General features: G+C 36.1%; 1 protein-coding gene across 5 annotated transcripts in view; it reads right to left on the bottom strand.

Moving 5' to 3' along the window:
• The window catches only part of clip1a (CAP-GLY domain containing linker protein 1a), a 160,354-nt gene that overhangs the window by 2,289 nt on the left and 134,086 nt on the right, over positions 1 to 23,979 (bottom strand). For 3 of the 5 annotated variants that reach the window (XM_073065547.1, XM_073065550.1, XM_073065549.1), the window contains 4 exons: positions 21,379 to 21,431; positions 11,922 to 12,039; positions 9,874 to 10,033; positions 5,901 to 5,953 (listed from right to left, as the gene is read on the bottom strand). In XM_073065547.1, coding sequence (XP_072921648.1) covers positions 5,901 to 5,953; positions 9,874 to 10,033; positions 11,922 to 12,039; positions 21,379 to 21,431 — 384 coding nt within the window. Of the gene's footprint in view, positions 1 to 5,900; positions 5,954 to 9,873; positions 10,034 to 11,921; positions 12,040 to 19,003; positions 19,025 to 21,378; positions 21,432 to 23,979 lie in introns of all 5 variants that reach the window. The other 2 variants (XM_073065546.1, XM_073065548.1) reach the window with 1 other exon arrangement.

Raw genomic sequence — 23,979 nt, 5'->3', positions numbered from 1 at the left:
CACAAAATTTCCACATTTGTGAAAATAATCTGAATGAAGGGATCTGTACTAATGCTATGTACAGTTACCTTATCTAAACACAAATATGCTTAAAAATTAATTGTTGGTGTCTACTGGAATACATCTTTTGTGGCTTGTGGAGATAATTTTGATGGTGTTCATTTTGCTGGAGACCATGTAAAATTGTACACTAACACATAGGCTTAACATTGGTGAGGCTGAATGAGAAAGATTAACAATGGTAGAGAAAAATGCTGCAGAAAGAGCTTTTAAGCATACTTACAATATATTAGCAGGTTTATCATGACAGGAGTAATAGGAAACTTATTAATTGAGGTACTTTTATCACCCAAGGCAGAAATTCAAAACGGTATTCAAAACAGTCTCAGTGCATCTTATTCTAAAATTCTGTGCACATGGGATTAACTTTCATGATTTTAAAGCAGGTGATTCTCAGTGAAAATGGGTGATCTAATTCTTATTTCTCCTCTTTTTAAAAGCTTAAAACATATAGGCTGTTTGTTAGTCAGTGGTAGCCTCTGGGGTTTTATTGTACTGGGAGAAGGTTTCAGCATTAACATTAGCACAGGTCTGAGACAGCAATGGAGGAGAGCCTATAGTTCCAAACATTAAGGGTGAGATTTAACCCATTAGTGACTTGCTAGTGAGTTCAAATTGAAAGAGCATTTTGGACAGTGGTGAGGAGAAGGAATAGCAGGAGTAGAAATTAAGCTGATTGTTGTTACTCTCAAGTTTTTATTTTAAAACTGTATTCAAAACTTCATACTTAGTTCCTGGAAATAGATCTCTGCATCTTAAATCTGACCGTTGGCCTATGTGTTTAAGCTTACGAGTTTCTGATGAAACTGTTTCACTGCTGCAAGCAATTAAGGCTGAAAATGCAGTTGTTGAAAATCTTAAATGAAAATATAAAATTCCAGAAACACTCAGTGGGTCACATGTCTCCTTTGGAAAGAGAAAGTGTTAATGTTTCACTTCAAAGACAGAAGATTTTAAAGACTGCATATTTTCCCCATTTTAGCATGTTAATTGTATTTAAGAATTTTTACAGCCGTGATAAATGCATTTCAAACTATTTTCAAAAGCACAATTTAAGATAAAAAGTTGCATTTATTTAGCACTTCTTGAACTGTAGGGTTTCCTGAAATCTCAGTCTAGAATCTTCAGCATAAAGTTTAACACTTTGTTGGTTCTCCGTAGTGGATTTAAAACATCCAGTGGTACCATTTTGTCCAAGAGCAGGAGAAATTACTCCAGTCTCTGAACTGGTATTCCTGAATAAGTAGCACTGCTACAGTTGATTATCTAGTTATCACATTATTTGTGGTGGCCTGCAGTGTGCAAATTACTGATTATATCAGTGACTGCTCTGCTGAAGTACTTTGTGGGGTATGAAGCATCTGAGCCCACTTGAGGCTGTGAAAAGCATTATAGACATTTGTATGTATTTTTTAAAAAGTCATTATTATATGATAGCAGTCAACAAAAAGCAAGCGTGACAAACAGGAACAGAGCACTCAACATTGATGCACTTAATTTATAAACATGTCGCAGTCTAACAAGTTTGATGGTTATTCAAAAGTACTTAGATCATCCAATATGAGTATCATTCAATATAATTTTTTTAAAAATTCAGACTTCTGTCTGAGCAATCTGTCTGTGCATTCAAATAATAGGATGATCTTAGCAATGCTGTAAAATGATAGAAAGCCAGAGCACACAGATATAAAGAAAATAGCAAGCAATAACAAACCATTTGCTGTTTGGACAGTGGTATTGTCAGCATCATGGAAAGAAAGAAAATGGAAAACAATTAGTACAATGCTGAAATATTTAACATCAAATCCAAGGGTGGCAAACCTACAGCATGTGTGCCCAAGGGGCACATGCAAAAATATTGTTGGCAAGTGGCAAGTAGTGCCACCACTCAATTCCTTAGATCCCACCCACAATAAAAAAGACACATAGTGAGTATCTTTATTGCCAAATGAAACAACAAATGACTTTTTACATCATGAGAGCAGTGGAATGTTTTCACAGAAAGCATCTTATGCCAGCTTACAGTTGCAAGAACACATGACACTGGGTGGTATGTTTGGAAATCCTCTCAGGCCTGGTGTGCAGTTTAGTATTTGGATAGTAAACAGTTAAGCAGCTGGGTATCGACTTTGCTCTGCTCACATTATGTCTTCTGTCACTTGTGAGTGAGCACTGGACAGTCAATAATAAATGGTAAATACTGTATGTAGTTTAGAACCATGAATTTTTTTTGCAATAAATTGTATATTATTTATATTTGTAAAACTATGTTATTTCATTTATCGGTGAGATAGTTTTAAATTGTGCTTACCCGTTTAAGTTTCTGCAGAATATCAAATATACCAGCAAAGAAACAAAATCATTGAAATGATCGGTGAAGCAGCAGAGATTTTCAAGAGTGGTAGAGTGAAAGATTTGCCATGATTTGAAAAAAAAAAAGGAGTTAATGCATTATGCATCTTGTGTTTCAAAGCAGTGGTGTGCAAGACTTCCTCCGTAAAGCAGCAATATGAAACTGTTCCTGGCCATTAAAGTGAGCAAGAACAAAAAGAACACATTTCTCAAGAAATCAGCAACAACAAAAAAATAGTCAAATATTTTGATGACATTTATTTCAGGTAGTTCCAACTTAGTTGCTGCTAGTTTTGAGATTTCAAAGATTATTGCTCAATATGGAAAAACAGTCACATTAAAGAATACAGCGGATTCCAGTTAATTGGGACACATCAAGACCATTACATTTTGGCCCAATTAAACAGCTACCCCAATTAGCCCAAGTTTCATGGAAATAGCTAAAGTATAAAAAAGGCAAACTAACATTTAACTGAGCAACAGATTATGTATTTAAATGAAACAGAACACATTAGAACAGCACCAATACTACTAACTCCAGCAAGGATGGTCCCAAGCCTGTCTGTGAAAGGAGGATTGGACATGGGGTTAGCAACTCCATCCTATAATAATGCAGAGCTACAGAAATGCTGAGAATTGATTTGGATAATTTTGAAATGCAATTGATTGATTTACAAAGCAGCTCAACGTGGAGGCCTGAAATGTAGATGGTTTACTCTTTTCCATAGATGCTGCCTGGCTGAGTTCCTCCAGCATTTTGTGCGTGTTGCTCAATATGGAGGTGGTAAAAATTTGGTGACTTGAGAACTGAACTAGAAAATATTGAAATAGATTGATGTGTGACTGGATCAAAGTATAAAAAAAAAATCGAGACAATGAGGTTCTGAAACTCTGGAATTCCATTCCTGAAACTTTTAACTGTCTGAAAAATCTTACAATGGCAGTATTAGCAGTATTTTCATCAATATCTGTAAGTTATTGTTTTCAGTGATGAACTTGGTCAATTCTAATTATAGAAGTAGACTTACTGATGAAACTAGTACTGATAACTAGTGTTACCAGTAGTGCAGCAAAAGAAGTCTTGCTGAGAGTAAAGTGTTTATTTTCTTTTAATTAAATATGCAAAGTTTATAATTTTGTGTTCATATTTCTGATGTTATATACAAGGTACAGTAACAATACTATTTAGAAATTGTTATTTTTCAATTGTTTAATATTAATAATTTTGAACATATTTATAAAAATGCTTCAATATTTCAATCTGTTATACTTTTATTAATAGTAAAATAAGGAATACATATGCAACACAACTCATCCTTTTTCTTAAAAAGTCAATAATTATTGATAATAATTCATTTATTAATGATAATCTTTGCTCAAAATTACCATGACACATGAGTATCTGTTTGGAAGATTATCGCCAAGGGCACACACGCTCAAAAAGTTTTGCCACCCCTGATCAAGTCTATCAATTATAAGGCATTGTAAAAATTACAGGAATGTCTTTCAGTGTATGAATCTTAAAAGACTTCATGAAATTAATGACATAAACCTTGTTGAAATTCCAGTTATATGCTTATACTTCCACACAATTATGTTACTGAATTCTGTTATTAACCATAAGTTTGGATTATTGGAAAAATGTTTCTGTGTTTCATTACTTGTGTGCATTAACTCTTCCGTGCAAATCATGTTTTACCGAGAAAGCCACCTGCTACATTAACTAGGTTTTAAACAGTCTCCAGTTTCCTTTAGAGATATCAAGGAACTGTTGCCTGCTCTGAAGTGGTTATAAAACTTTCCACAATATCCAAAATAAAGTGACAGTCATTACCATTGTAAGCAGTTCTCAGATTTGGAAAAATCTGAAAAAAATAGTTTATTTCTTCTGGAAGTCGAAAACTACATCTAAACCAAGTCAAAATCTGCAGATGGTTCTGGGCTTCATGATAATTAATTCTAATACAGAGAAAGTTAGAGTTCCTCAAGGATTAGAACCATTTTGCCACAAATTGTTGTAAGGTGGAAAACTGGTTTAATTGTTTCGGCTAGTAAAAAATATGGAAATAGTTCATTCATGAAAACAAGACTAATTAATAGAAGTCATATACAGTATACATGTCAGTTTTTTAAAAAGCTGATCTCAATACTGAACTATCCTCTCGATTTAGGGGCATTTTAGAGATAGGTTGTCAGTGACATCCATATCCTGTGAACAAACAAACACATAATTGCATAAGGGATACTAGTGATCCCCATTAGCAACTTGTTTAAACTTTAAACATGAGTGTGGATAACTGCTGAAAATATAAACTACTTTCTTCCAAAAACACATACAGGTAATTTGAAGCCTGAACCACTGTCGCTGATTTGGACCCACTGTCAATGTTTGTAGAACTTTGGGAAGTTTGCAGTTGCCACAAAACAACACCCATCTTGCCGTATAGGTCAGTGATAATAAGCCTGACTCAGATTCTGTTTGGTCTGGAGACACAATTAGAAGTGCTCATGTTTACTCTTGGGTTCTGCTCCTGTCTCTTTCTGCCGGCACTTGGCTTCCTATTATATTTCAGTTTCATTACTTGTATCTTAGCATTTTCTTTGTTCAATTCCCATATTATTTCAGATTGGTTTCCAGGACTGGAGGCGCTGATTTATAGGGAGAGGCTAGATAACCTTGATGCCTAGGAGACTGAAAGGTGATTTTAAAGAGGTGCATAAATTCATTAGGAGCAGAGATAGGGCGAATGCTCAGTCTTTCCCCCTCTTCTCCCCAAGAGAAAGAGATTCAAAAACTAGAGAACATAGTTTAAATGAGAGGGGAGGGATTTAAAAAGGGACCCGAGGGACAACTTCTTCCCATAGAATGAGCTGCCAGGGAAAGTAGTGAGGCAAGGACAATAATGGCATACATGCATTACTGTATGGATAGAGAAAATTTAAGGGATACATGCCAAATGTGGGAAGTGGGATTAGCAGAGGTGGGCACCTTGACAAGTTGGGCCAAATGGCCAAATTCTGTGCTGAATTACTCTTATTCCCTGAATCAGAACCAATAGATTTCAAGTATCATTCCAACTTTTACCAAAAAGTTCTGTCTTAATTACGATCTGTTTAAAAAAAAGTTATACCAGCAGAAGCAGGGGCCGGAGTCACTCTTTACCACTAGTGTAGAATGACAGCAATCTTTTGCTACATCTCATTTGTAGTTCTCTTTGAGGTTTTGAATCTCACCATTGAAACAGGATGTCAGGAAAAAAAGTCATCAAGAAATAACAGATAGAGCAAAGCTATTTAAAAAGAATTAATAATTAACAACCCAAAAATCTAACCATATGCATACTGTCAATTTTGTGTTACTTGAAACAAGTTGTTTAATGTACATGTATTTAGTTTAACTTTATTATATCTTCAATCCACTGCCCTTTTGGGTAAATATCTATTTTAATTAAATCAATGTCGAGAAATTAGTAAAACGATTGACTTACTTGACTCTCAGCAGAATCATTTTCTTCCCTTTGTTCTTCAATAACTTGTTCACCTATAAAGGGAAAGATTAAAAAACGTTACTCTTTGAGTAAAACCACAAAGAATATCTACTTTTTTTGAGAACACAACAGCATATTCATATTTTTATGAACTACTGAGTCAGTTTTCCTATTTTAAAGCATCAAGAACAATTGTAACAAATGGCATTATCAGCATCATTTCAAATCATTTGCAAGTCATTAACTACATCTGCAAAAACTGCAGAACTACTACAGCACAAGACCATAGTGTTTAGCATGACGCTAGAACAGTGTCAGCTGTAAGATCGGGTTCAATTTCCGTTGCTGTCTGTGAGGAGTCTGTATGGTCTCCTGGTGAATGCATGGGTTTCCTGTGGGTGCTCCGGGATCCTCGCACATCCGATGAAGTACCAGTTAGGGTCATTAAGTTGTGTGCATGCCGTGCTGGTGCCAGAAGCATGGCGATACTTGCGAGCTGTCCAGCACAGCCCTTGCTGATTTGATCGGATGCAAATGACGCATTTCAATGTACACGTGACAGACTAAGTAACCTTTCTAGAAAGGCTATTTACCAAGTGTTGCCTTTGCTAGTTAGTACATATGTTAAAGTGCCTCTGCTTTGTAGTCACGTAATATCTATTCAGTAACATTACAGCCTGTGCTCAGAAGCTCCATTTTTCCACATAAGCCAACAACTCACACTTTAAATTCCACTTGATTGATAAAACACAATCTATGCTAACTCTTAACTGATGCAGATGAGATTCTACTTTAAGCCCCTACACTTTCTCAGACAGATGCAAAGATCCCAGGACAAGTTTTGAATGGCAGGAGTGTTCAAGTCAACAAAATGAAAACAAATTTAGTCCATTACATCACTGCTTCAGCAGTACCTGCAGTTCAAAGCTTTTCCAAAAAGTGTAAGAAACTGCAGATACTGGAAAAGTGATTTAGAAGCAGAAAAGGCTGAGAATACTCAGCAGATAAGGCAACATCTGTGGACAGTGAAACACATCTAATGCTGCAGGTCAATTACCCCTCACAAGAACTTCAAGGCACAAAGCACACTCAAAAAGGTCTGCTCATTTCCCTCTTTAGCTGCGAGCTGACATGCTGAATTCCTCCAGCTTTCTGTGTGTGCTGACCCAGATTTCGAGAATCTGCAGTCTCTCACGTCTCAGTACTTCTTGGCTCTTTCTTAAAAGCCAAGAACCACTTAAAGGACATTACAATGTCAAAACAGGCACTACTCACTATAAGTAACCTGTCAGTTCAGATTGGCAAAAATATCTCCTCCACAATCTACACAAAACACAAAATGCTGGCAGAACTCAGCAGGGAGGGATAAAGTAGAGAGCTGGGAAGTGATAGGCTGGAGGGAAATGGGCTAGGGGGAAGGTGGAGAATTATGGGAAATAAAAGAGAAAGAAAGGTAGGGCTGGGGGGAGATTGTAGTGAGGGGGGAAAAGAGAGAGAAAGAGAACTCACTACAATCTCCCCCCAGCCCTACCTTTCTTTCTCTTTTATCTCCCATAATTCTCCACCTTCCCCTCCAGCCTATCACTTCCCAGCTCTCTACTTCATCCCTCCCCCCATTTCTTATCCCCCCTCGACCATCCCATGTTACTTCACTCCTGCTGAAGGGTTTCAGTCCGAAACGTCGTCACTACCTCCTCCCATAGATGCTGTCTGGCCTGCTGAGTTCTGCCAGCATTTTGTGTTTTGTATTTATTTCCAGCATCTGCAGATTCACTCGTGTTGTCCTCCACAATGCTCTACTCACTTTACACCTGTGACTGTGTGGCCAAGTAAAGCTCCAACAACATTCACAAATTTGCTGATGACCCCACTTTTGTGGGCAGTATCAAAGGAGGTGATGAATCAGCATACAGGAGGAAGATTGAAAACTTGGCTGAGTGGTGTAATAACAACTACCTCTCATTCAATGTCAATAAGACCAGAGGACTGATTGTAGACCTCAGGAAGAGGGAAACCAGAGGTCCAAGAGCCAGTAATCATCAGAGGATCAGAGGTGGAGAGGGTCGTAACTTTAAATCCTTGGTTGTCACTGTCTCAAAGGACCTGTCCTGGACTCATCAGACAAATATAACTGCGAAGAAAGCACGACAGTGCCTCCATTTCCTCAGGAGTCTGTGGAGATTCAGCATGTCATAAAAACATTTCTATAGATGTGTGGTGGAAAGTGTGCTGAATGACTACATTACAGCCTGGTATGGGAACATCAATGCCTTTCAGCAGAAAATCCTACAAAAGGTATTGGATTCGGCCCAGTATATTATTGGTAAAGTCCTCCCAACCACCGAGCACATCCACATGAAACACTGCCGTAGGAAAGCAGCAGCATCCATCAAAGATCCTCACTACCCAGGCCATGCTTTTTTCTTGCTGCTGCCATCAGGTAGAAAGTACAAAAGCCTCAGGACTCGCGCCACCAGGTTCAAGAACAGTTACTACTCCTCAACCGCCAGGCGCTTAACAAAAGGGGGTAACTACACTCATTCTACTTCTGGTGTTCCAACAACCGATGGTCTCACTTCAAGGGCATTTGGTCTTGTTATTTCATGCTCTTTCATTTCATGCTATTTTATACTCGTTATTTATTGCTATTTATTTATATTTGCATTTGCACAGTTGTTCTTAGCTCAGCTAAGTATGCCCACAGGAAAAAGAATCTCAGAGTTGTACATGGCGAAAAGATGTACTCTGATAATAAATTTTACTTTGCACTTCAAAGTGCAAGTCAATGCAGCTTTTTTCCTTTACTTTCTGCAAAATGGAATTAACGTCTCCAAATAACTATCAGCTTTACTGAATAATTTATGACCATTATGGAACAGCTTTACTCTTAGAGAGACTCAGATAAATTCTAGGCAATAACTGGCATCCAGTTAAATCCCATGACCCAATTCAAGGGGCAGCACAGCAGTATAGTAACACTATTACAGTGCCAGTGGCCTGGGTTCAATTCTGCCGCTGTCTGTAAGAAGTTTGTATGCTCTCTCCGTGACCACGAGTTTCCTCTGAGTGCTTCGGTTTTGTCCCACATTCCAAGAATGTACAAAGTAGTAGGTTAATTGGTCAAATGGGTGTAATTGGGCAGTGTGGGCTTGTTGAGCTGGAGGGTCTGTTATTATGCTGTATCTCCAAATAAAATACTAAACTTTCAGCTTACAGCTTTCTAGATTATGGCATGTCAAATGCACCTCCGATTCTACAGCCCTATTAACGCGCTTGCAAACCTCCTCTTAACTGTTAGTGGCACACATCCGTTCTGTAAAACAGCAAGTACAACTACACAATACACCATAGATATGGGACAAACTCCTGTTTTATACTCAAACATCTCCAAATATTTCGAAACCTGTACTTGGTGGAGTCAACAGAAGAAAGTATATTCTGCTCTTTCAAGGAACAGCTCCCTGACCATGGCATACTCTACAATGGAACCCTCCACTATAACATTTCTTGAATGTGCACAAATGCCAACAAATTTCCTAATCCCTTGGCTTCAAGGTTAGCAAACTAAGCAAAATGAATGGTTCCCCGCTGGTAGATAAAATCTCCACAAACAACTCTCCACTCTTATTAAAAGAAAACTGTAGTAATTTCAGGCATAATTACCAAACTAAGAATAGATTGGTCACCATCTATTATGTATGATACAGTTATTTTTAACGTCATGGCAGGAAAACCAGGGAAGAATACCACATACCAGTCACTGCAGATTTTTAAGATTCATTTAGCAGTGCTAACAAAAGCTTGCAAGAATATTACAGGAGACACATCTCAGAATGACCAAATTCAGAGCAAATGCAATTGTAATTTTACTAAGTAGTTGGAAAGATGTAGTGTATCTGACAATAATCTTGCAAACTAGCACTGAGTATTAGAGTGTATAACATTAACAAGTTTGGAAATTTGGTCTAATTACCTGGAGAGGATGTGATGTTGTCAAGCTGCCTTTGGTTATCATTGATTTTCTTCTCCAAACTCTGTACCTTTTGTTCAAGTTTTGATTTATCAGATTCCAGTGACTGAACTACTGACTGTAAATTTTTTGCCATGGCATTCTCACTTCGTAGCACTGCAATCTGTAAAAGCAGTATTACACGGCACCAGTCAATATTTTAGCAGGATGCTAAGAACATTTGTAATTAGTTTCAAGCCTTAAAAAAAAAGTTTGCATCTCACACACCACACTATACATTGAACTTCCTGTATCAAACTACAACAAATTTAGAAACCATTGTAATGCTGTCACAAAATTTTAATCTCAGGAATTCTTCACTGATTCATTACTATTAGTTTCTTATAATCTTATGAGCCTCTTATCCATTTCAGTTTGTTTACTTGGCCATGTCAAATTATACCAATTAACCTTACAATTCAGTATCTTTGTATTAGTAACAATGAAGTAAAAGTTCAAACTGTTAAAATTATTAGGTATTTGGATAGTCTGTAGCATTAATTTGAACTTTCACTTAATTGACATTGTTTGTTGATGATATCGTTGGATCTTTGGTAGCCTGTGGTAGGATATCAGCCCCGACATTCGTGTAACAATGGAGGAATCAAACAACATGAACTCAAAAACTGCACTTTAATGTCAAATTGAAATTAGGATGAATTTCCCAAGGCAGTTTTATCAAAGTTGTCTGCTTTGCAACAAAAGCTGAATATGGACCATGTCTGTCCTCAAAATGAAAGATGGAAAATATGTGGTCTTCTCGGCTTCTTGGGCATTTTTGGATGCACAAGGAAAGTCTCTAAGTATCATGGACAACTGACTGCCCTGGAGTGATTATTTCCTTGGGGTGGCACAATGTTGCAGCTACAGACACTGCCTTGTGGTGCCAGAGACCCAGGCTCAATCCTAACACCGGGTGCTTTCTGCAGAGACTTTTCACGTTCTCCACTGTGTGATCTTCTCCAGTTGCTCTGGTTTTTTCCCCACATCCCAAAGATGTATAGGTTTTTAGGTTAATTGGTCTTTGTAAACTGACCCAGGAGTGTAGGGGAGTAATAGAATTTGTGGGATAGTTAGTGAAAATGAGAGGAGATAAAATAAATGCACTAATGTAAATGGATGGTTGATGATCACTGCAGAGTTGGTGGACAGAGAACCTGCTGACCTGGTGGGGAGAGGACTGTTCCTCTCAGTGACTTACTTTTTGACTCCTGTCACCATTTTTCTCACCATTTACAAGGCATAAATCAGGAGTGTAGTGGAATACTCGCAATGAAAAAGTAGACATTGTTCAGGACTAAACAGCCTGTTTGATAGCCACCCCAAAGTCCGCCTCAATCGTTCATTCCCTCCGTCACTGCAACCTTGCTGCATCTACAAGATACACTACAGTTGTCTGCCCAGGCTTTCCTGAGAGAACCTTAAACATTTACATGAAGGTCAAAGTCAGCAGGTGCAAGGTGGCACCACCACCATGCCCAAATCACACATCAAAATTAGAAAATATTGCTGTTGCTTACGAACACTGTATGCAGCAGCAACCTGAGGCAGGGGATTACAGCAATTCACAAAGCTGACTCGTCACCACTGTTCAAGGCCGTAGGGGGCATGGACATCTCAGTGCCTGCATAGGACACATTATAGGTAATAGGAAAAGATATATTACTACCACATTGGATTGTATAAGTATTTCCATCAACTACAGGGGCTTTGACAGGTATAGTCTCTTTCTCTATCACAACAAATGTGCAAGCCCTCTTTTTCACATGTGGCAGACCTACTCTGTCACACCAAGATAGCAACATTACTGACCTACATTTAGACAATTGAGTTGCAACTTGTTTCCATGAAGACTTTTACTAAGATTTCTGGTTGTGTATACTGATGGTGACCTATAACAATATTCTGTTAACAAATGTTACTTTTATTTGTAATGAAACTTAAGTGTTGAAATTGTTTTTCAATTTGTATATTCCCAACTTTTGGCACCAATTTGCATAAAGATATGTTACCTCATTCTTGAGTTTCTCTAGTTCTTTGTCTTTATCTGTTATTAAGGCACTGGTAGTTGCAATGGATTTCTGTAAAGAGTTTTTGTCTTCTTCAAACTCTTTCTTTAATAAGGATTCTCTGCAGAAAAATGAAAATCTCAGAATACTAATCATACCACAATCACTAAAAAGAAACTAAATTCAGATTTCATTTTCACTTGTATTCACCATCATGGAAGTATCCAAAATTGAGCAGAACAAATTACTATTAATATTTAAAATGCAGATTTTATTTATTACTATATTTTGGTGCTTTTTTTTTTAGAAATAGGAAATCTTATACTTACATCTTCAGATTGTTGTGTCAATAATGTGACATTTTATGAACTGCAGCAAGACACAAAAACTATTCCACAGTGGTTCTGGCCACACTGACACCAAACTCCATTTATAGATAAATGAACATGCATGGTTTTGCATACCAATGATTATATACACAATATTCGTGAAGCACAACACTGCTCAATTCAACAAAGTTTGGGTATCTTACAGTTAAGATGCTAATTTAACACCAGACTGCACACTTATTTAATGTCATAATCTGTCATCCATGAAAGGCACAGACATGATGCCAAGCAACAATGATTGCATGCATAGTGCTGCAACTGCAATTACTGGAGCATGCAAATGAGTATCTGTTGTGAATCTAGCTCATATCTGCATGCTCCCTCTTTGAAAATGGCACCGACAGTTGACTGCAAACAACAAGGACCATAAATAATTACATTTACACAATTTTAGCTTGGTAGAGGAAACATTCAGATTCAGCAGGTAAAGTGAAGGATCACTGAGACACATAACATGCTAAACGAAATGAAACCAATTCTTTGAGCGGAGATGGCAATATAAACTGCTAAATTGATTTTCATGCTATCAGGAATGAGAAAATTAAGTGGAGAACCTGGGTTTAATAGCAAAAAGAACACAATGCTTGTTGTAAGTGGCCTATATTGCCATTTATTTTTATCCCCCAGTGCAAAGCTGGTTAGTCACCTGCGATTTGGCAAGCTGTTTTAGAACACCAGCTCTATGGCAATCTTTCTCTCCTGACTGGCAGTATTATTATGAGTGCAACTTTTAAAAATAAAAATATAGGTTTATAGCACTTGGGGTTAAACAAAAGAAAGTAGTTTTCTTGTGGGGGGGGGACTGAAAAAATCAATAGCAATGTCTGAAATGCAGAGTGGGTGAAATCACTGTCCCAATGTAATGATAACTACAGTATTTGCTTCTTTTTTCCATCAATTGAATAATGCTTTACTAGTGTAATTTAGAAAATAATATGTAGGCTGTGAATTAAGTGAGAGAAGAAAATACTTATTGAGCATCTCTAAAGCTCTTGGGAATGAAATGAGCTACCTTCCTCAACTACTGCATTTCAAAATTATACATGGCAATGCAACCAAACAAAATGCTGGCACGTCTGGCATTTTGTATCCTCGCGGGCAAGGACTATCAATATTGGGGAAGAATATATTTTTCCTCTTTGACCACTCTTGTTAGTTCCAGGTACAGCATGAGGCATTGAGTTTCAAATTTTGTATTACCCATCACAATGCCTACATTCAAGGGAATTAGCTCGGTACCATTCAAGTTCAGTGGCAAGAGGAGCCATTTACTACATTAGGTAGTGATCAGATCGAACTGGGTTCAAGTCACTGTTTGAATTTTTTCATTCATTCCCAAATTTGTTCTCTGAAAGCAGTAATTGTTTTCCCCCCATGAAAATAAATATGGGATGTGAATTAACATAATCTCAGTCTTCAACGTGTGGTAATGCTTTATATTTTGTCATTTAATTATTTTCTTTGGAAGTGGATATTATCCCTATATGTCTCCAGAACATGGTGTTGAACTACTTGAGAATGGTTCTCAAGGTTCAATGGTTTTTCTTGAGAATGTATTCCTTCTGTGCTACTGAGCAGGGAATTCCAGGATTTGGATCCAGTAATGGAGGAGAAACAGGGAAGTATTTAAAAGCCTAAATGCTGTTTTTTGGACAGGTTGAGAGCCTGGAGTGTCGGTGTTTCCTTGAGCTTGCTGCCTTCTTGATTACGAGGTGCTACCAGAGTAGTGTCATCAAACAAAGGCAGGGCATTTTGCAGATGATAAAGGCAATAAGGAAAGGAGTGCCAATCAAGCATTAATTAGTTTCTTAAAAGTTGTTGGAGCTGCATTCTGCCAGGTAATTGGAGTGCATGTCATTATTCTCCTAACTTGTGCCAGGTAAACAGTGGAAAGGCTGGTGAGTTGATGCAGAATACACATCTTCTAACTCAAAGCCAAGAGTTCACATACCTATTCCAACTGAGTCTTTAGTCAATGTGGAAGATGGGGACTAGGTGATGGATAGCAAGTATAGGTCGTCAGACTCTTGCTTGCTGGAGATGGATGTTGCCTGGCACTTCTGTGATCAGTCCATTCCTGAACATCGTCCATGTCTAGCTGCTCACAAATGTCTAACACCAAATGGGATTGAACATTGTTCAATCACCAGCATGCTATCCCACTTTCAACATTTGTTCAGTAGGCATGTCATGAATGTAGCAGCTGAAATTAGTAGGGTCTAACATGCTGCTCTCAGGGACTCTTGGGGCTGGGATTATTGACTTCCAGTAATTTTAACAAAACCTCACTGTTATAGTCTACCTGTCCAATTTATTTCAGGGAATTGGTGAATGGATGAAATAAACTTAAGGGAGGAAAGGAGGAAGCATATAACAAAACTTTATCAATACGTTTATATGTCAATAGGTAATACAATTGCAAATTCCTTCCACAAACTTGAAGAATTACCGATTTCACAGTACGATGTAGTGGAGAAGCTTAACTCCATTTGAAGCTATGTCAGTTTAGCACTTGCTGTTGGGGTACTGGGACTGCTGTATGATCTCATACTTGTTTATATAATTTTATTAAAATTCCAAAGTACATTTATAATTAAATGAATCCACACATGCTGACGGTTTATTTTTATCTTTGCTAAAGAATAGAATCCTTGGAAAAGAAAAAAGGCTTATAGATTGAAGTCCTGATGGCCAAAATATCAGAGCATTCCTAAAAATCTGAAAGTCACTTTTAATTTTAAGATGGCAAAACTTGAGCTCATTCTTCTTATAAGGTACCAAATTAAAATGTAATTATCTGTATGCTGGGCAAGTCAGCTCAAAGTCAGAATATTTATGCAAATAAAAGCAAAGATTTTCTTCAGAATATTGTTCCAAAAACAACTGGATGCAGTTAATAAAAAATAATCATAGCTGAGTTTAAATATGATTAACAGGACACTTGCTGCAAAAAAAAAAACACAATGTAAATTAAAAAACATGATAAAATCTGCAGATGCTGGAAATCCAGAGCAATACACACAAAATGTTGGAGGAATTCAGCAGGCCAGGCAGCTTCTATGGAAAAGAGTAAACAGTCGCTGTTTCGGGCCAAGAATGAAGGGTCTCAGCATGAAACATACACAGTTACTTTTTTCTATAGATGCTACTTGGCCTGTTGAGCTCATCCAGCATTTTGTGAGAGTTTCAGTGAAAATTAAAATGCCCTAATTTGTAATAAATACCTCAGCACGCCCGTCCCCAATCATTAGAACTTTAGAAAGCATTTGCCAAGAACAGGCCATTTGGCCTAACAAAGCTCGACAAATTCCTATTCACATAGTGTGCTGAAATAACTATCGAGTTTAGATTTGAAATTCTGTAAAGATACTACTCTCAACTACATAACTAGGTAGTTTGTTCCATGTATCCACAATTCACTGTGTAAAGAAATGCTTCCTGATGTTAGTCTGAAATCTCCCTTTATCCAGTTTCCACCTATGGCCCCGTGTCCTTGATGATGGATTAATTTTGAAGTAGCAGCTGGCATCCAGCTTACTTATACCCTTAATGATTTTGATCACTTCTATCATGTCCCCTCTCATTCTATGTCTACTTAGGCTAAAAAGGTTCTAATTCTTTCCATCTTTCTTCATAGCTCAAACCCTGCAGACCTAGAATAAGTCTAGTCAATTGGTCAAGATGCCCATGTATCTTTTCAGATGCAAAGTATTTCTTGATCTAACATTGACAATACAGAAAGGGAAGATTGATAAATTACAACCCCCCTTTCTTTTTATAAATAAAAAACAAAACAGTATGCTCTTTAAGTTTCCAAATCTGTTCAAATATCAGGAATGGTATCAAATCCAAGTTTGATGACAAATCACCCAAGAAGAATTTAGTGTAGAAGACCAAAAAGTATATATTTTTTGGAGTATCTTGAATGAAAGAGGAATGGAGATATGGAAAAGTTCTGGGAGGGTTTTGGCTAATGACAACGAAGTAATTTAGTTTAGAGAGGCCAGACAGTTTGGAGAGTTACACAACTAAACGAGTTGGGGCGAATACTGAGTTGTTAAAGTTATGAGGAATTTGAAAACAAGATTGATAATGGAATTGCTTAAATGAACTAACAGTGGTAATCTAATTATGGAAGTGTTGGGTGAACAGGAATTTGACATGGATTAGGAAATTGCTACCAGAGTTCTTGATGACCTGAAGTTCAGTAAGGGGAAAATAAGAAAATGCAAAAAGCAGATGAGTTGAAGCAGGGAACGACTTATTGTAAATCAACAATTTGGTTCTGTTGTTTTAATTCACGAAGATGTCAATCCTTTCTGGACTATACTGCCATTTTATGGATAGTCAATTGTTATCAATAGAATTAGTGTTGCTGCACAAGTAAACAAGTAGTGCATTTTATGTCTGCTAGTTTCTGCAGATTTTTGTGTTTGGAGAAATGTTCTGAATATATTTTAATAGAAGATTTTATTATTGATTTATTATTTATAGATACAGTGCAGAACAAGCCTTTCCGACCCACCGAGACATGCTGCCCAGCAACCCACTGATTTAACCTGACCTCAATTACAGGACAATTTACAAAGACCAATGAACCTACTAACCAATAGGTGTTTGGATTGTGGGAGGAAACCGGAACACCCGGAGGAAACATATGCACACGTGAAGAACATACAAACTTTCTTATAGAGGACGTTGGAACTGAACTCTGAAACCCCGAGCTGCAACAGTGTTGCACTAACTGCTACGCTGTGTTTTATATAAATAACTTTGATTAATGAGATTGTTTAATTATTAAGAAAGCAATGAAGCAGAGCAACAAATAAAACTGAATGTACAGGTACAACTTTAGGAATGATTCTTTTTTAAAACAGGAATTCTGGCACGGGCATTTAACATATTTTAAAAGTGTTAAAGATGAAAAGATCAGATGATTATACAGAAACCAACATCCATTAGTTTACAATCATGGTTGATAAAATGGATCAACGAGAAACAGTACATCTGTATGAGAGTTTCAACTTGAATAACTACAGATGAAAATGTGAATAAGACAAATTTAACTTTACTTTCTTTTGACCATTCCTGCCCAAAAACATTTACTAACCCTAAAGCAGCTGATTCATTACCTGAGCATCTCACCTCATGGTTATCTGTAAAGAGAACCACCCGATGAAAGCAGTACTGTATATTCAGTAGGAACCATCCTTTCCTGTTACAGCGCTAAAATTTCAATTTGTGAGCTAGCTCTGACAGTCAAACTCAAAAATTAGTTGCAAGACTAAAAATGTTAAAGATTAGCAAGAAAAATAAGCATTAAAACTTCAGAGCATTAGAAAACCCCAAGAATTATTTAACTCAATTAAAAATAATAAATTATCTGAAACTCGCCCTCTCTCCCATAGCCATTCCTCTTTATTGAAATGAATGGAGTTTGTGTACTTGAACCATTTCTAATCTGACACAGGGCAAGCTGGTCCACTACCACTGAACTCTATGAAGGGCCTGAAGTTGGTGCACAATTGGAAAATCATTAAGACATTTCCCTGAAAGGTCAGGATCTTTATCCGCACACAGGCTTATGTGGAATTCTAAACTTCCTAATGGTAATGGAGTGCAATTCCATCAGATCTATCTGGGATTGATGACACTGCACAGAAATTGCTTTGGTCAAAAGTGCGAAGTCAGAATCTTGATGTGGGACTAAGTAATATCTGTACACACACATATCAACAGAAGCAAAATTTTTTGCTGACTTGCCAAGCAAATCAAGGGTCAAATAGCTTACAGATGATACTATTTGTCTTTTAAGTTATTATTAAACTGATATTTTATGTTGTTCACCCTCAAAACTAAACAGATGGTCAAAACACATTTGCTCAAGGACTCCTTGAGCATAATCAGTGATTCTGCTCCCCAGTCAAGGCTGAATGTATAGATTTTTAAAAATATATTTACAGATAGGTTCACTGGCATTCATAACTCTCTTCTGAACAGAGTGGTTTGATAGACTATTTCAGAGGATTGTTAACACTCAACCATATTGGTGGGTTTGGAGTCTCACAGGCCAGTTGAGTAGGATGAGCAAAAACAAGATGGGTTTTTATACCAATGGCAAAATATGAAAATAACAGGGCATGTTTCAAAAATGAACTTTACACGAAAAAACTGTGCAGCTTTGTTTACTCTGCTGGTTACAGCAGAACTTTACCAGACTTGCTGTCAAAGATTAAAAAGGTAGATGGAGTCTGTCTTAGGTCGGCTTTATATTGTCTACAAGAGGGAAATCTGATGGGTTACACAATTTTGCTATTTGATATTTACATTAAATAGAATATTTCTATCTTTTTGAAAATTTTCACTAGCATTTACTGAAGTTACATTAACAAAGATCAAGTAATATGTAAAAAACACTAAAAGCTTCTAATAGTAAAATGTTGTTATGATGCATAGTTTTTATACTAGACCAATTTAAACAGTTTTCTATGATCGGGGCTATGTAGATCTGATTAGATGGCAACTGCACAGGAATCCCAAACAATGGCAACATTTAGGCTAGCTTTTGAAACTTATCTAAAAACTAACTTCAGAGTGTTTTTTGTTTGTGTAAATTGTTTCAAAAGGTTCCTTGCATCACCCAGATTCTCCTCTTACTGTTAAAGTAAGAAAAAAGTCTAGTCATGAAGCAAATACCTTAAAGTGTTATTGGGCAAGCTTTAAAATGCAAGATAACAAGAAGCACAAGTTAGAAACATGGAAGAAAAAAATGCAAATTACAATCCAGGAAGTTACATAATTCCGCATTAAATGGTTTATTTCGTTAAAAAATTGCTTGAAATAATTCACACAGAAGCAAGACATGGTAAAGGAAGGTTGCAGCCATAGTATGTACAAAAATTATGGGTTGATTGATTTTGGCTACTTATTGTAACGTGGATAGACTTTTTTCAGTCTTACCATCAAAGACAGACAGATTTAGCAAGGACAGCAAAATTAGGAGAGAGAGAGGAGTGAGATGAGGCTTTGTAAGTAATGCAAAGAGACAATGAAACTTTGCAAGCCACAGCGACTTGTTTGGCAAGCTTGCGTTAGCACAAAAACAAAGGTTAATGTTCAATAAAATAATATTTAGCTTTCAAAGATTAACATTCAAATAATTTCATTTAAAAGGCACATTTTCATTTACAAGTTTATTCTTGACTGTCAGAGGCTATAAGCGTTGTGCTTCTAAGCATTTATAAATTCCCTTTTAACAATGTGACTTGAGTGGTTGTGTATTATTTCCTCAGCAAACATAACAAGGCGGAGAATTTGTACTTTTCATCTGACAGTACCACGAACATACACAGTCTTACTGCTCTGGGTTACTTCTAATTGGGCTCTGAAACAATACTGCATGACTCAATGCAAAGTATAATTTTAGGACAAAAAATTGTTCTGAAAACTGTTGTCAATGTCCTTTTCAATGCAACAAAAAAAAACAAACAGCTCCGTAAGGGCTTTCAGTAGTCATCAGGATTTACCCAACTACAATTTTAAAATATGACTGAACCCCGTCTCAAAAATCTTTAGAAGTTATTTGGAAACAGAATTCATACTTTAGTATTTGACCTTGCTTTGCTAAGATTGTCACTGAACTCAACTTATCCCCCATCTTCTTCAAAAAATGCACCCTGGATAAAACTATAACAGTCTAATCAGACTGTTCTACTTTTCTATGATTAGCAACTTGCATGTAGTCCAGGTCCAAATTAAGTAGCTATTATAAGATTATGTCCTTAAAAAATTGAAGAACATTATTCAACATATCCACTATTCACATGCCATGTAAGCTCATACTACCTGCATTATTATTGAGGGGCACCTGCATTCTTTTTACAGTAAGGTTTTAATTTGAATTTCAGTTCATGCAAGATCTGGGTCATGGCATAAGGAATTGCTTTTGGATTTGTTTTAAACAAGTCAATTCTATAATTAAATACAGTACAAAAGACAGTTGTGTGCAGTCAAATACATCTGCTTATTTTATTCAGTAAGTAAATTATTTGAAAAAGTAATAACTTAATAATAATTTTGAAATTTACTAGTAATTTCAATTCATTTACTGGAATATTGCTAATGTTCTCTAATCCTTCCTACATTTAATAGTTAATCGTTAACAATCAAATTGCTTGGGTCTTCGCAACTTGACGTTAGATATGAGTTTTATAAAAGTTTATGAGCATTTGGTCGCAGTGATTCAGCTTAAAATTATTATAATGTTTGAATTAATTTTATTTCACTAAATTAATTCATATATTTACTTTTACAATGAGCTATTTGAAAAATGGAAATTATATTAAAATCAGTAAGTTCAACTACAATTTACATCATAAAGATTAAAAAAAACTATTTCACAGTTTCTTAGCAAAGAACAACTAAACAATGATCTAGAATTACTGAAAGATTGGGAAGGGTAAAGGGTCACACATTAGATTTAAAATAAGGTTCAGTTTCTTTAACAGACAAAAAACTGAAAATGTGTTTTCCATAAAAATACAAGCTGTGTAGTGATGATGCTCTAATTTCAGTAACACTATGTGAATAGACAGTTTAATCATGCTAAACCTAATAGTCCAGTCACCAAGGAAATAGTAATATCCTTTCTGCTCCCAAAGCATTAATTGAACAAGCCCATCCTGTCCCTAATAATAGTAGTAACAGACCTCCCATGAAGGCACAGGCTTGCAAATAAAAATCAACTTTTGATTAATATTTCTGTAATTTGAAATCATACTTCATATAGTGACTCTAAAAGCCCTATTTACTGCCCTTACTCAAAATAAAAATGCCAGAAGTAGCTCATTCTAGTTAAAATTGAACATTTTTATTAACAAATTTATAAAATTATTTGAAATTATTAAGTAAAAAATAGCATGCACCCAGTTGGGGAGTTTAAATGTAATCTACTCCACTGACAGCCATTCATGCTTATTTGACAGTTAAAATGTTTCCGCACTAGTCAGCGGATTAGCCTGCTATTTTCCCAGAAAAGAAATACTTTGTATTACAGAATTTGGAGAGCTTACCTCTTTTTCATTTCTAGCAGTTGATTATTAAGTGCAGATCGCTCCTCTTCGAGCTGAAATTGGAAACAAAAACATAGCTGGAAACTTTATTGTCAAAGCTTTAAGGGGAGCAGCCTACAAAGAGTTTTGAATTATCTAAACTCTGGAGAGTACATAAAATTATAAATCCAAAACCAGTAATTTAATAACATTTATAATCTTAGTAAACACTTAATTCTTAAATATGGTACTTCAATAGCAAAGTACAAGACAGAAGAGTAAGAACACATACAATATTGTTTTCATTTCTATATATTTATTTAGGTTTGTAAGAGAAATGCAAAAGAATGAAGTAGGCACATTTAGGCTAAGCAAAGAAAGTAGCATTAATATCAAGACGAAATATAATTAAAAAAAAATCCCAGTTCAAATATAACTTGCACTTTAGCTTCCTGTAAAACTGCAAAGATACAGATAAAGTGGCATATATGCTAAATATGTCAGATTGATTCCCAGTGGTACATAATTTCCACAACAGATGCAGTTTTCCTAGAATTCAGCCAAGTCTACAAGAAATTAAAACCTGTGTTCACTTGGCAAATATCACAAGGAAATGGATACAAGTTACTGACAAACTGAATAATATTGCAAAAAGAACTACAGTTAATATACTAAGAGTATTATGTAATATTTTATCAAATCAACTTTTCCTCAAAACATTTTATTTATTTGGAAGGTTATAACCAACATTTAAAGAATAGAATCCATGAAGTAACGATAACATGGATAATCAACTGATCCATTTTGATGAAGGAAAAATGTTGGCCAACGAAACAATTTGATAACAGAATAAAGTGGGTCACAGCCTCAAGAAAGGGTATACTGTTCAGAACAAGATCAAGAAAAAAAAGTATTCTTTCAGCACTTGGTGAACCTGTGGAATGCTTTACCTAAGGTGGCAGTGGAGACAACAAAAATAAATATGTTTAAGGAGGAAGTAAATATTTTTGTTAATGCTAATAGGATCAGTGGGGACAAGATGGAAACAAGGCAGTGAAGTGGATGGTCCCCATGCTCAAACTGATAGGCCCAAGCTGCTTGGTAGCCTACTTCTGATCCTATTTTCTATGTTTTTATAACTATCATTGAAACTATAAAGGGGTTCCCAAGCAATAGCTTGGGTAATGGAACATCAGTATGAGGCTAGAGTGAAATTATATAATGGTAGGTTAGGGACGCTCAGAGGATTTGGGGAGATTATCAGGGTGAGTCTCTGGCAAATTATTTTGCCGGAGAAATGAAGGGTAAGTTGTTGGTCAGATTACAACTGGAATTTAAGAGGGTAAAGTACAACATATTTTGATAGGGGCATGGACAACTAATAAATGCACAGGTCACACAAGATAACAAAATAAGGGACCTTTTCTTTGGAGCATAACAATTTACATTGCGAGTGAACAGTTTAACTAGAATTGTTTTACTACGGTAAGTTAGAATGCAATGCTATCTTACAATATTAATTCTATCACATGATAAAAAAGAGAATTTGTTAATTTTTAGAATTGTCTGTGATATCTGTACCTGAATCAAACCAGCGATTAAGTACAAGATATTGCAATGGATCAAAAATATAAACCTTTCATTTTAAGATTCTAAAATACTCTATTTTTTCATGTAATCATGTCACAAAAGAATAAAGTTTTTGACAGTTCAAGGCTATTTAGAGACTTCAATAAAACAGGCAATGATAAGGTGATGGTACAATTTAATGGTAATCAAAAACATTGGAAAAAAAACCTTGGAGAGAACTGCATTGCTTGAATCTTTCAATAACTCACTGCCTGATATTCTATGCTGGATTATGACAGTTAATCATAGCAATCCTGAGGTTAGATAATGAAACATGATTTTTAAATCACTTATCTTTGGTTTTCTGTTATCAATTTTAATGCAAACAAGTCCAAATAATGAAATATGGTTGAATATTTTAATGCTCATTCTTGTGACACCAACTGGGATATAGAAAATATTTGGAATTCAGGGTATACTTTTATAACTACTGTCATGGTTAACTTTAACAAGATAAAACCCATAACAGTTTTACTTTTATTAGTAACTTAGTTGGGTTATGCTAATAGTACACAATGTGCTAACCTGAATTTGATTGTTTTGCTACAAATTAAATTTGCCCAAGAGAAATGTTGATAAGCAAATCTCAAGGTTTTATAATTTATACATTCTTTGGTAGTGAATGTACTTGAATCTTACATCATGGAATCACAGAAAATTCACGGCTTCCAAAAAGTAGGGCATTCAATCCACCATATCTGTGACAGTCATAAAAAAGAGGAGCTCTTTCAGTATGAGGTTAGTAGCTCTATAGGTCTCAGCTCTTCAGGTATACATCCAAATATTGTTTAAATATGATGAGTATTTCTGTCTCTATTACCATTTCAGGCAGTGAGTTATAGACCCTACCACCCTCTGAGAGGAATGCTCATTATCTTCTCTCTCTCCCAATTCCTTTTTACCTTATGCCCCAGTTTTTATTCCTGTTACTAAGGGAAATGTATCCTTCCTATTTACTATATTGAGGTCTCTCATAAATTTAAGGCTAATTTT

The sequence above is a fragment of the Hemitrygon akajei genome, chromosome 14 (genome assembly GCF_048418815.1).
Source record: "Hemitrygon akajei chromosome 14, sHemAka1.3, whole genome shotgun sequence".
NCBI lineage: Eukaryota > Metazoa > Chordata > Chondrichthyes > Myliobatiformes > Dasyatidae > Hemitrygon > Hemitrygon akajei.
The sequence above is the reverse complement of the archived record's forward strand: the minus strand, read 5'-3'. Positions and strand labels throughout refer to the sequence as shown.